The 14564-nt window shown below is 38.0% G+C and overlaps 2 protein-coding genes across 7 annotated transcripts in view; one reads left to right on the forward strand and one right to left on the reverse strand.

The window, feature by feature from the left end:
• Positions 1-9718, forward strand: part of MARCHF5 (membrane associated ring-CH-type finger 5) — a 52908-nt gene extending 43190 nt beyond the window's left edge. Inside the window, exons 3-6 of the mRNA XM_055561084.1 lie at positions 1529-1659; positions 5361-5544; positions 5667-5833; positions 6814-9718. Of these exons, the coding sequence (XP_055417059.1) occupies positions 1529-1659; positions 5361-5544; positions 5667-5833; positions 6814-6930 (599 nt within the window). The 3' untranslated portion in view covers positions 6931-9718. The remainder of the gene's footprint in view (positions 1-1528; positions 1660-5360; positions 5545-5666; positions 5834-6813) is intronic.
• Positions 1-14564, reverse strand: part of CPEB3 (cytoplasmic polyadenylation element binding protein 3) — a 285852-nt gene that overhangs the window by 247367 nt on the left and 23921 nt on the right. The gene's annotated exons all lie outside the window — the stretch shown is intronic.

The raw sequence follows: 14564 nt of genomic DNA on the forward strand, positions 1-14564 counted from the left end.
TTGTCATGATTTTAAATGTTATGTAAGTTAGACTTTGACAATAGTAAGTTTATATGCTGAATTTAAATCATAGGTCCCTTTGACATCTCTCCTAGTGTCCTTTCTTCTTCACAATATGGTCCCTCTGTATACAGTGATGAGTGATATTACTGGCTCCAAAAATCAGGAACTATAAATTAGAGCTCCGTAGATGGATACTTGTTCTTGTAGTGATTTTATCATCATATTGCTATGTGAATTTCTTCGTACACTGAAAAATATATTGGCTTTGTATACAGCATCCTCTTATAGATTGCAAGCCCTCAGGGGTAGATACAGCTCTTAAACATTTCTGAGAAAAGGTCTTAAGTACATTGTACATAGAGAGCATTCAACAAATATGATTACTAAGTCAATATTTTTATGATACCTTAGTTAAACTTAGATATTCAGTTCTTTAGGCCTTGCTCTAAATCAGTTCTGAGGCTTTTCTGCTATTCTAGGAGATTCTGGAGCTAAATTATATCAGGCTTAATGGTAGTTATTATACTTCCTCCGAGTGTAGTTATTCCAGATAACTGCCAGAGGAGGTAGTAACCAAAGTTCGCTTAGTAAACACATAATAATTGAAGTATAATTGGCACATCCAGCTGTTAGAATGCCACAAAAAGTGGCATGATCATTACAAGTTGTTTGTTAGAGAATAACGCTCAACTAAATTGGATATCAAAGTAAAATAGACTTGTGTAACTACAGGAAAATAGCCTTGGTTACCTTCACGCACTATCAAGGAAGTAGTAAGTGAAGTCAAAAAAGTGACACTCTTACCAAATGCTATAGAATCTAACTGTGGCCAGGAACTGTTTATGGAGAACAGGTAGAAATGCTATGTCATTGTATAGTCTTCAGTGTCATTAAGAGAAACAAGAGAACTATTTTCCTTTATAAAAAGCAGCTGTGTTTGAGGCTTTAATTTTAGGTTTACTAGGTTTACTATTCGGAGAAGGCAATGGCACCCCCACTCCAGTACTCTTGCCTGGAAAATCCCATGGATGGAGGAGCCTGGTAGGCTGCAGTCCATGGGGTCGCTAAGAGTCGGACACGACTGAGTGACTTCCCTTTCACTTTTCACTTTCACGCATTGGAGAAGGAAATGGCAACCCACTCCAGTGCTCTTGCCTGGAGAATCCCAGGGACGGGGGAGCCTGGTGGGCTGCCATCTATGGGGTCACACAGAGTCAGACACGACTGAAGCGACTTAGCAGCAGCAGCAGCAGCAGGTTTACTATTAAAGATAAAAATTTGAAGAGGCTCTTTCCTAGGGTTTAGGAAGTGAAACTTAGCTATTCATGCAAATGACTGAGAAATTCTAAATCTGTTAAATCTAGGTTCCCATTATATTTATAACATTTATAACTGTTATAATAAAAGTTATTTCTAAAGCATCAGTGCATTCAACTTCATAAAAATATTTTGTATCTGTGGGTACTGAACAAGTCTTTTTTAAAAATCTGTCTTTTGTTGAAACTTTGTTTTCTTTATATTATAGGTCCAGTTGTTTACGTCTTGGATCTTGCAGATAGACTGATCTCGAAAGCCTGCCCCTTTGCTGCAGCAGGAATAATGGTTGGCTCCATCTATTGGACAGCTGTGACTTACGGAGCGGTGACAGTCATGCAGGTCCTTTTATTCTGTCAGATGACGTTACTTTTGATATGAAGATCTATTAAATAGATTTTTGTTAGGAGTTTTAAAAATTATTATTTTGACCAAGTAATAATATTCTCATGGCTTAAAAATAAGAAAATATATAAAAAGCTCTCTAGGGGAAAGTTTTCTTACTCCTTTCCTTCACTTACCCAGGTTCCCCTCTCCCCAGGTGGCCACTGCCTAACCCAAACCTTCTTCCAGACTTTATTTGTGCATATGTAAGAAAAAAATATGTTCTCCCACACACACTATTCTTTGCCTCGCAAAAGAAAACATTAGAGCTGAATCCCTCTTTTTCCAAAAACAGTGAATTTTACAGATCTTTTCACAAATTATGGAGAAATCTGAATAGCATTGTTTGTATAGAATTTCAACAGTTCAACAACCAGTCTCTTGTTAATTAGTCATTTAGTTACTTCTAGTTTTTTGCTATTACAAAACAATGCTACAATCATTGTTGATAGAAATTAGAGACTTAAATTTCAAGATTTATGTAGTCCCAAACCCTTGACTCTTCTCTCTTTATACCTTTTCCATAAAGATTTCTACCTATCTTACCCATGAGTTTTGTGTTCAGATTTATGTCTTTCATCTTAATATTTTCATAAAATCAGTCCTATAACAGCAGCATGGCCTTTCTCCTTAAATGACTTCTTGTGACTTCACACTCAGTATTATTGAAATCAAACTTGTCTTTTCCTCAGTTTGAAGCCTAAATTTATTCCCTGTTATAATTTCCTATGTCTTTGATCCCTACAGTTATTTTCCCATCTACTCAATAAATAGCCTACATTCTTAGGATTACCTTTATTTTTAACTCTTTCTGTTTGGACTTGCTGACCAAGTCCAAGCAGTTTCTATTTTGATATGTCTTAACATCTGTGGCTTCCTTTCCACTGTCTTTAATGCCTGACCTACTGTCATTCCCCCACCCCACCCCCATCATACCTGGATGGCTAGCGGAGCCTCTTGTTTTCTTTAACTTCATTCTGTCAATCCAACCAATCTGCCTCTAGCGTAGAACCCCCACAGGATTGACTGTTCTTAATTATGTTACATTTAATTATCTTTAATGCTAAGAAGACCTTTTAGTTCATCACTGTTCCATCCTACTGTTTCAAAGTAGGGTTCTATAGGAGGTGCTTTAAAGGATCAAGCCTTAATTAAAACTCTTAGCTTTTAAGTTTTGATTAACTGCAGGCCTAGCTGACTATGGAGACTAGCCTACAGTTTCTCTAAACCTACAATTCCATAGGCCTTGATTTTATATATGGAGAAGAAATTCTTAGCAAAGGCATTCTATCATTCCTGAATCTAACCTCAAAATTTAAGTCTTGAAAATAATCTCTTTTTCCATCTTAGGGCATAAAACCAGAATGTACATGATTCTACACAAGGTTTGCTGGTTTCGTTTTGACCAAAGTTAAATCAGCCTCATTGCTTAATTCAGCTTTCATTTATTGCCCTTGACTCTGACCTGTGGTAGCAGGTAGTATGACACTGCAGGTGTTATACTATCCTAGTTCCTTAACATTTATGTTTGTACACTTGTTTGAGTTGATTGTCTGTCACCTCCAAAAGATGTCTCTTTAGTTCACTTTTTATTTCCCAGCACCGAGTTCTGTGTCTGGCACATAATCAATATTCAGTTGAATGAATGCATGTGAGTATGCATGTACTGGTCAGCCTCAACTTAATGCACAAAGCATGCCTCTTGAGCACACATGGGAAAATGGACTTTTCTCACTATTTGCCCTATTTCCTTTTTTATTTCCTCATCCTTAGACACCTGTTTAGAAGATTTTTACTGATACCCATGAGTAATAAATTTTCCTTTACTATATATAGTCCATACCTGAATACACACTCTGCTTTATATTTTTAAAACCTAAATTCTAAAAAAAAAAATCTAACCCAACAAAGGAATTTTTTTAGTTTTCTGAATTTATTTGCTAACACTCCAGAAGTATTTAAATCACATTTAGTTATAAAGTGATCATAATGTTGAAAATAATAAAATGATATAAAAAATGGTGTCATGGAGCAAGCATTATAGGTAAGGAGAGTCTGGGCTAATCCACTTTGCCCTCAATGTGTGGGATATGTGTTTATGAAATATTGTGAACCAGACTAATTCACTTTAGGGCAGCTCTACCTGGAGACACAGAAGATAATTAGATACTGACACCATGGGTTTTGACCATGTGGAAGAGGCTGGTCCCTACTCTTCAATGTTACATCTTGGTTAAATAAATCAGTCATGTACACAAGTCTGGGCTGAAGCTTTAATAATGCCCACTTTGGTCCGCTCCACGTGGTTTCATAAACTGTTTCCACCTGAATCAGATCTGTTGCCGAGAATTTCAGTTTGCCCTGATCATTGTCAGCTTCCTTATTTCACATCTTGAAGTCCACCTTAAAAACAAATCTGCTATAATAGCTGACATAAAGGACATCTCATTTAAAAAAAAAAAGATCCCATTTACTTTTTTTCATGAGTTTGTTTTCCCAAGTAAATGTTGTCTGTAGGGCTTTTAGTCTTCCCTACCTTCTTTCTTCCCTTCTCTCCTTGCATTTCCTTCCTTTTCCCTTATCCTTCTCAGAGATATACACAGATAAAGATATAGATTGTCTGTATCAACAGTTCTTTCTTCACAGTTTAATCCTCAAGTGTATACAGAAAAACTATATAGAATCCTTCATAATACTGTCCTCATATCAACCTATGACATCCGAATGCCCTCAAACCCCGAAATTCTGAAATAGTCTCCCCTGTCATAACTGCCAAGAATAATCCCTCAGAGAAATATATTTAATTTGTGAGCAGTTGGGACTTTTGGCTAAAGGAAGGTCATTTGAGACCTGTGAAAGAGAATCCACGGACGTATTCTAGTTAAAAGTAAGACATTCACCAACAGTATGGCCATGTTGAGAGACATGTAAAGTCAAGACTGATGAGCAAGTAAAAAGAATTCTACCAGGAGGGCAAGTATGGAGATTCACAGATGAGAATTAATCATGTCCTTCCTGCCTTCTCAGATCTTAAAACAACTGAGAAATTACCCCAAGACCCAGATGAGAGGAAAAGGATTGTTTTAGCTTTACAACCTGATACAAAGGCACCCTTGGGTTCCTGGATTAGAAAAAGTGACTGGAACCTATAGCCAAAACTGGACCTCCTATTGCATGCCCTCAAATCTAGACCTTGGAATTGCATTTTTGAGTTTGGTCTGTAGAGCCGGCATTTAGCCAGCCAGAGAAATTACACTCGATCCCAATGAGCAGGGAGAAAGCCAAAGAGAAATGAGGTTTCAGGCCATCTCCTGAAGACTAGTCCCACCCCTTGGCTGGCTGTGCTTACCTCCTGGTAGGAAGAGCAGGAAAACAGATGCTCTTGGGAAGATACATGAGAACCTAAAATTATAACCCAAGCTAACCAAATTAAACAAGAGGAACATAAGCAAGAAGCAGAAATCCCCTTCCCTCCATTGAAATGTAATCAATGTGGGTTTTAAATCTTTTATTCCAATTTAATATGAAACAGCTTTGGTTTATTTTTTTAAACTTTTTGTTTCTAAATTTAGTAGTTTTCTCTAAAATGAATTGCACTCAAGAATGTAACCCTTCATTAGACAAGGTAATGATTGGAGCAAACGCTGTCTGTTTCTCAGGTTGTAGGCCATAAAGAAGGTCTGGATGTTATGGAGAGAGCTGATCCTTTATTCCTTTTAATTGGACTTCCTACTATTCCTGTCATGCTGATACTAGGCAAGATGATTCGCTGGGAGGACTATGTGCTTAGACTCTGGCGCAAATACTCAAATAAACTACAAATTTTGAACAGTATATTCCCAGGTAAGGCCCTAAATTATGGTGGTACTGAACATACCAAATTAATCTTGTGGATGAATCCTACCATGCAAAGATATTTTAGCTTCTGATTTATTAGCACTAATACCCTCCATCTTTTTCTCTAGGGATTGGTTGTCCTGTTCCTCGAATTCCAGCTGAGGCTAATCCTTTAGCAGATCATGTCTCTGCCACCCGAATTTTGTGTGGAGCCCTTGTTTTTCCTACTATTGCGACAATAGTTGGTAAACTAATGTTCAGTAGTGTTAACTCTAATTTACAAAGGACAATCTTGGTAAGGTGGTTTTAATACTACTTTTTTCAAGTGACTATACAAAGAGAATGCACTATATATTTGTTTTAAAAAAAAAAAAGAATGGGACTATATATTTATACTATTGCTCTGTGCCTTAAGCCTCTATTTGATCCCCACTTGTCATCCAACAGCAACAAAAAGAGGATCCACTATAGTAGCTCTGGTCTTCTGGAACTATGCTGTGGGTGATTTCTCTCCTCAGTTAGGCACAAATCATTACTCCCAAAAGATACTGGTGAAGAGCTTCTGCTCTAGGGTCAGACTGCCCAGTTCAAATGCTATCAGAGACATTGCCTTGCTGAGAAACCTAAATAAAATTGCTTGACTTCTCTGTGCTTGTAGAATGGAAATAGTCGTGGTAGCTACTTCAGAATTATTATGAGGGTTAAATGAGATCATAAATTTGAAATGTTAGCACAGAGTAATAAATAAGCCATTGTGTTGTTTGATGTCACTATTATTATTCCCACTTCTCTCTGGAGGTAGCCTGCATATAATGCCTGAGCATTAGAACTAAGTAGAAGGAAGATTACTCAGAGATGATAGAGGCATCTCTGACCTGTTGGGCTTCCCGGTGGTTCAGATGGTAAAGAATCTGCCTTTAGAATCTCCGCAGTGCAAGAAACCTGGGTTTGATCCCTGGGTCAGGAAGATCCCCTGGAGAAGAAAATGGCAACCCACTCCAGTATTCTTGTCTGGAGAATTCCATGGACAGAGGTCCATGGGGTCGCAAAGAGTCGAACATATCTGAGCAACTGACACTCACTTTTTTTCACTGACATATTACCCGCAGTGTCTGTCTCCCTAGTTCACTCTCTGATTAAAAAAAAGAAAAAGTACTGTTTCATTTGCAGCTATCTGAATTAGCAACAATGACAATGTCGTTTGTGATATAAGTAAAATGATTTTTGTTTTCTATAAATTGCATTATAAAGAGCTAATTTTTCTTTTTATTTTAGGGTGGAATTGCTTTTGTTGCCATTAAAGGAGCATTCAAGGTTTACTTCAAACAGCAGCAATATTTACGTCAGGCACACCGCAAAATCCTAAATTACCCAGAGCAAGAAGAAGCATAAAACTGCGACTTCTTGTTGTTCTGCAGTCCTCCCATTCTTAGGAGTCTGTTGTGTCGTTCTGATTCCATCATTGATGCACAGTAATGGAGACTTGTAATAAGCTGCTGCTCTCATATTTTTAAGAAATATAATAAAGCACTTAGGGCAGGGGAAACCCTCTCAGTAATCACGGAACCTAAGGATGTGATTTGTTTTCCTTGTTTTGTATGTACTCCTTTCATGGCGGTCATCTGAACCATTATCTTAGCATGGTGAACCTGAGTTTTGTTCATATTTTCCTCAAGACAGAAATGTAAAGATCAAACTGTGCAGATATTTAAAAATACACATGCTGTTTTATTCAAATGCCTCTTTTGTACATGTTCATGTTCAGTGTTTTCTTAGAATTAGCAACTCAATGAAGGTACTGTGAGGATTTTTCTCACTGGCATAATTTGATTACAAGCTAAGCAGAAGTATATGTTAATATGAGGAAATGTAAATTAGTTATAAATAATTAACAAACCAAAAATGTATGTAAACATTCAAATGATTATCTGAACAAATGCAATTTTGTTGTGTTTTTCTTAACCCATGTGATGTCCTCCAAAATGTGTAGGGTAAAAATTCACAGGGCTTCCAGATCACTTTTTCACTATTAAATTTTATTTATATAATGTTGACATCTCATAGTTCATGATGTAATTTTGACTCATGCAGTCTTAATTACTGTGTGCGTGCGTGTGTATGTGTGTGTGTGTGTGAGAGAGAGAGACAGACAAACTGACACAGAGACACAGACATCAGGTCCTTCCATCACTGGAGAAAGTTTTTTAATTCGTATTTCTAGAAAATAGAACTGACAGTTTATAGTAGTTTGAGCACAGAGAACGATTTGCAGAAAATCAATAGTTATTTTACTCTCCTCTCTCATCGATTCAGTTATTCAGGTATTTGTTGGTCACCTCCTGCTTGCCCAGGCATTATGCAAAGTGCTGTGTGGGATACAGTGGTGAACACAACAGACTTGGTTCTTGCTTTTATGTAGTTTACAATCTAATTTCAACAGACAGAAAACCAGCAGTGAGTAAACCAAGGTGAGGCCTTGAGCTCTTTGTTTTTATACCAGTCAGTGAGGAATAATTATGAAAACAAGAAGTCTTGAGCAAATACTAAGGTCATTGTTTTTGTGAGATTATTATGAGGAAAAAAAAATACTATTGTTTTTAAATTTAAATTGCTTGTCATATTGAGGAGGCTAGCACCTTAATAATCACTGTATAACTAGTTTTATATTCATTTTTCAAAAGCAGTTATTTAAGCTGTTCAGTAGTGGCCCTTTTAATGTTCAGCAATCTGAATGGTCTTGGAGTTATTTTCAGGAATTAATATTAAATTTTTTAAAGATAGTTCCAAAAACCCTATTTATTTTCTAATTCACAGTATCTAATGCATGACAATATGAATGTTCCCCCTTAACGATTAAGTGGCCACTTTTCTTTAGGATTGTAGCAAATATAGATTGAGCTTGTTAGATTGCAATGATGTATGCTAATTTAGTAATTTAAGACTGGTACCTTTCTATAGTATGAATGTCTTAATTTTGAGTAATAACATGAAATTTATGTGAATGACTATTGAACATTCAAAGCTGTATTTACTTAGGAAGGGGATATTTGAATGACAGCCTTATTAAGAACCCTGCTACAGTTCTGAAGGGGAAATATAAAAATCTGTGATTATATATAAAAATAGCAGATTATTAGCTATAATTATAAAATATATTGGCTTTTCTTTAATTTTTGATATGAAAAGACTGGATATTTCCTGCATAATTTTGTTATATAGAACAGCTTTTAGCAGACTTTACTAAAGTTATACAAGCACATAGTTCTCCATTTAATACTATATGCCCCAAATGGGGGAGTAACTGCTTGGGTTTGTTTGGCATCAGGGCTTGTGAGGCCAGAGGAGCAACTCGAATCCTTTGAGGGTAGGGAGAAGAAGTTTCTAGGGCTCTGGGGGGAATTGCAAGTGCCTGGGGACTGGAGGAGCCTCAGCCTCGGGATGGAAAATTTGGAAATCTAAAGAGCCTTAGCTCAAGAAGTACCATGTACCAGTCTCTTCAGAAAGTGGCCCACACCACCCTGAAGCAACAAAATCGTAGGCTAACTAAAGTTGGGTGGACCTGGGTTGAAATCCTAATTCTGCTTTTAATAATTATAGGTATGACTTTGATCAAGCAACTTACCTCTTAGCCACGGTTTTCTTCATCTCTGAAATATGAGTAATACTTTATTTCAGAAGACTGTTTCTAGGATTAACTGAGAAATTAAAGGAACAGAGGCACTTTAACTAAACTCAGAATAGCCCCTGCAGAGTAGCAGTGTCTCAGTTGCTGAACTCTAGGAAGAGGGAATGAGGTGGTAAGAGAAACACCAGGGGACAGACTAAAGGAATGCTCTAGACGTTGGGGATGGGTGGGTATATTTGTGTTTTCCAATTTATTTTCACATTGCTTTACTGTGTTATTTCTATAAATGTTAATGTTTTCAACCTCTTTTATAAAATTCAGTGACAACTAGTAGAATTCTCTTGTTTGCAGAAATTAACTTATCTCAAAAGTGGCAGAAAATATTGTTCATCATTACATGATTATCAAATGACTGTGAAGAATATAAAATTAAACTGACTTAATTAGTCACTGCCTTGCTAACTGTGCTGTAATTTTTTAAAATGTCTTGTTTTTAACATAGACTATCTCAACACTGGCTGGATTAGGTTAAATAAAGAATTTTTATGTTCTCTAGGTGTACTTTGTCTGTTGAACAACTTCCAAAACATAATTTGTTTATTCCATACCTACTTAATTCTTTTTAAATTATAGTAATTGAGATACTAGTGACATTTGCTCTTAATACAAGTAATCTGTATTTTTTGAGAACTATAAAGAAATTTATCTTAATTTTATAAACAAGCCAGCCTAAATTCCAAGTATGCTCTAATTTTTAAAATGAAACCCCCCCTCACCCACCCTCAGAGCCACTTGGACTATGATTAGATGAGATCTGTGGGTGGTCTTATGCCATGAAGACGAGAATCTTCTAGAATGAGTACATCAGATACTCCCCTCCATAGGAATTGTGTCTAAATCACTTCACTGCCACCATCTGAGAGACAGACTAGCCAAGAAACTTCAGAGAGTCAGTCCTGGATGCATATTCTAGTTGATAATTAATTGTAGGGTAAATTACCTTTCAGATGATCTCATCAATAAGGTGAAGATTATAAAACCTATCTCCTGGGTTATTGTGAGAATTAAGTGAGAACACTTTGATACACAGAGAAATTAAATCTATGCCAATTTGTTGTTCAGTCGCTCAGTAGTGTCCGACTCTGCGACCCCATGGACTGCAGCAGGCCAGGCTTCCCTGTCCTTCACTGTCTCCTGGAGTTTGCTCAAATTCATATTCATTGAGTCAGTGATGCCATCCAATTATCTCATCCTCTGTCATCTCCTCCTCCTCCTGCCTTCAATCTTTCCCAGCCTCAGGGTGTTTTCCAATGAGTCCGCTTTTCCCATCAGGTGGCCAAAGTGTTGGATCTTCAACTTCTGCATCAGTCCTTCCAATGAATATTAGGACTGACTTCCTTTAGGATTGACTGGCTTGATCTCTTTGCCAATTGTGCCAATTTAGAGGGGTTTTTGCCCATAACCTTTATTTGGTTCCCTGCGATCTCAAGGTTGCCTGTTCTCTGCTACCTGCCACCCACATACCCATTAGAAATGGTGGAGTGATGAAATGTCTTGTTTAATCACCTTCCTGGAACAAAGAGCAAGGGGAAGAGATGTGTTTGCAGCTGAATGTAAAAGACTCTGGCAGAGGCTTGACTGTTCTGGTCAACCCCATGTGGATTTATCTTACTGCTAACCACCCACCAAGTTTACTGTATGTCAACAACATATCCTGCTTCACCGGATGTTTGTTGAGCACCTGTATGAACCAGGCACTATCTTGGGGTAAATGAGAAATAAACCTGCTTTGAGATGCTTTAAGAGTCTATACTACAGATCTTCCTTAGTCTTATGATACCACCTCCACAAGAATGTGAGATCCGTTTTGGGGGGGGTGGGGTGGTGGTTGTTTTTAGTTTTGTTTATTCCACAATTAACAGCATTTATGAGCCACTGTTGAATACTTTGAAACCTTAGAAGATGTACTGTCCTTAAATATACATCAGTCAGGGTCCAGTCAGGAAGTAGACATCAAACCAGTTATTTGAGCAGGGAAAATGTAATAGGGTGAATTGTCTGTTAACAAGTGGGAAGTAAATGGCTTCGCTTGTATTTCAGATGGTAAAGAATCTGCCGCCAATTGCAGGAGACCAGGGTTTGATCCCTGGGTCAGGAAGATCCCCTGGAAAAGGTAATAGAAACCTACTCTAGTATTCTTGCCTGGTAAATCCCATGGACAGAGGAGCCTGGTGGTCACAAAATACTCAAAGAGGAAAAAAGGACTTAAAGTAGCAGGACAATAAAAACCCCAGGGGGAAAAAAATAAAAAAGAGCCACTGCCTCTAGGCTGAATAAGAATGGACAGTAAGGTAACTAAGCACCCCTCTCCACTCCTGCACGGCTGAGACTCAGGCCTCTTTGAAGAAGGCATTGGTGGGGAGGGCGGGGAACTGTATCAGGAGCAGTGGAGGAGCTTGCCAGAGGGCAGGCTGGAGTTGGTTGGTGGGGCAGGTGAGGCCTGAAGGTCACAACCTGACTTCCGCACAGGCTGCTGTGCTCAGCCATGTCTGACTCTGACCCATGCACTGTAGCCCACCAAGCTCCTCTGTCCATGGGATTCTCCAGGCAAGAATACTGGAGTGGGTTGTGACTTGCTCCTCCAGAGGATTCTTCCCTATCCAGGGATCAAACCCTCATCTCCTGCGTTGACAGGTGGATTCTTTACCACTGAACCACCTGAAAGCCCAAACTCATATAGAACTAATTTCATTTACATGTAAAATCTTGAATCAATAAACAAAACTCAATTTTTTAAATAATCACAATATATCATCAGATTATAAAATATATATATATATAAAGTATATTGAAATATATAAAAAGGTATTCAGCTTGATTCATAGTATTGTTTCCTTGGTGGCTCAGACTATAAAGAATCTGCCTGAAATGCAGGAGACCTGGGTTCAATCCCTGGGTTGGGAAGATCACCTGCGAAGGGAATAGCAACCCACTCCAGTATTCTTGCCTGGAGAATTCCATGAACAGAGGAGCCTGGTGGGCTACAGTCTGTGGGGTCGCAAAGAATCGGATATGACTGAGCTACTAACAGACACGTAATAAGTATCCAAATTAAAACAATAATGAGGGTTAATATCTCATTACATATGACACAAGTACAGTGTATACGAACAGCTCATACAACTCAATATCAAAAAACAAGCAACCAAATAAAACATGGACAGAAGACCTAAATAGATATTTCTTCAAAAAAGACAACACACAGATGATCAACACGCAGATGAAAAAATGCTCAGCATCACTAATTATTAGAGAAACACAAAACCACAATGAGGTATCACCTCACACCGGTCAGAATGGCTATCATCAGAAAGTCTACAAATAATACATGCTGGAGAGGGTGCAGAGAAAAGGGAACCTTCCTACACTGTTGGTGGGAATGTAAATTGGTACCGGCACTATGGAAAACAGTATGGAGGTTCCTTAAAAAACTAAAATGAGCTACCAATAACCCAGCAATGCCACTCCTGAGCAAATATCCAAAAAAAGATAAAAACTCTAATTCAAAAAAACACTGCACCCCAATGTTCATAGCAGCACTATTTACAATAGCCATGACATGGAAAAAATCCAAATGCCCAAAAACAGATGACTGGTTTAAGAAGATGTGGTAGAGCTTAGACGTTATCATACTAAGTGAAGTTAAGTCAAAGACAGACAAACATATCATTTATATGTAGAATCTTATAAAATAACACGAATGAACTTAATTACAAAACAAATATGCTCACAGACACAGAAAACAAACAGATATCATTGTGCTCGTTTCAGCAGAGCATATACCAAAAAACAAACTAATGGTTATCAAAGAGGAAAGAGGGAAGGATGAATTAGCAATTTGGGATTAACAGATGCACAATATATAAATTACTAGGTAGATAATAATAAGGACCTACTATAAGCACAGGGAACTATATTCAGTATCTTGTAATACATTATAAAAAAGAATCTGTAAATATATATATATATATATATATGTATAACTGAATCACTTTGCTATACACCTGAAACATTGTAAATCATCTATGTTGCTGCTGCTGCTAAGTTGCTTCAGTCATGTCCGACTCTGTGCGACCCCAGAGACGGCAGCCCACCAGGTTCCCCCATCCCTGGGATTCTCCAGGCAAGAACACTGGAGTGGGTTGCCATTTCCTTCTCCAATGAATGAAAGTGAAAAGTGAAAGTGAAGTCGCTCACTCCTGTCCGACCCTCAGCAACCCCATGGACTGCAGCCCTCCAGGCTCCTCCGTCCATGGGATTTTCCAGGCAAGAGTACAGGAGTGGGGTGCCATTGCCTTCTCCGGTAAATCATCTATACTTCAATTTTAAAAAGAGATATAGTACGTTTCAGTACTTCATTCCTTTTTATGGCTAAATAGTAATCCATTGCACAGATAAAATCACATATGGCTTATCCATTCTCCCACTGATCGACATTTGGGCCTTTTCTCTTTTGAACCTACTCCAATTGTGTTTTTACCCATGACATCTCACACTTCACCAAAACTACTCTAATCAAGGTCACCAATTATCTCATTGCTAAATCCAGTGATCAATCCAATGGTCACTTCATTTAATTTATATAAAGTATTTGACAGTCTTAGCTTCAGTCTTAAAACAGTTTTTGTTTTTTGGTGGTTTTTTTTTTGGCCACATCTCACAGCATGTGGGATATTAGTCCCCCAACCAGGGATCAGTCCCACACCTCCAGCAATGTAAGCACAGAGTCTTAACCACTGGACTGTCAGGGAAGTTGCAAAAACAATTTTTTTCCATTTGGCTTTGGGGTACCACAATCCTGATTGTCTTCCTACCTCACTGACTGCTCATTTCCAGTCTCTTTCATTAAGTCTAATTTATCTCCAACATTTGAAGAGCCCCAGGGCTCAGTCTTGAACTTTTTTCATTTACATTCCCTAAGTGAACTCATCCAGACTACTGACCATCCATCACATGATCTACCAATAGCCATACGGTAATAATCCCCAAATTTGTATCTCCAGCCCAAATTACACCCATAAGTTTCCAACAGGTATTTCCTATTCAACATCTTCAAATAGATGGAGATATTGAATATATATAATATATATATGAATATATTATGTATATACAACATATGGGGCTTCCCATGTCTAGTGGTAAAGAACCCATGTGACAGTGCAGGAGACATAAGAGATGCAGGTTCAATCCCTGGACCAGGAAGATCCCCTGAAGGAGGACATGGGGACTGACTCCAGTATTCTCTCCTGGAGAATCCAATGGATAGAGGAGCCTGGCAGGCTGAAGTCCATAGGATTGCAAAGAGTCACACAACTGAAGTGCCTGAGTACGCGTGTATAGA

This window comes from Bubalus kerabau, chromosome 22 (assembly GCF_029407905.1).
Source record: "Bubalus kerabau isolate K-KA32 ecotype Philippines breed swamp buffalo chromosome 22, PCC_UOA_SB_1v2, whole genome shotgun sequence".
In the NCBI taxonomy this organism is placed as follows: domain Eukaryota; kingdom Metazoa; phylum Chordata; class Mammalia; order Artiodactyla; family Bovidae; genus Bubalus; species Bubalus kerabau.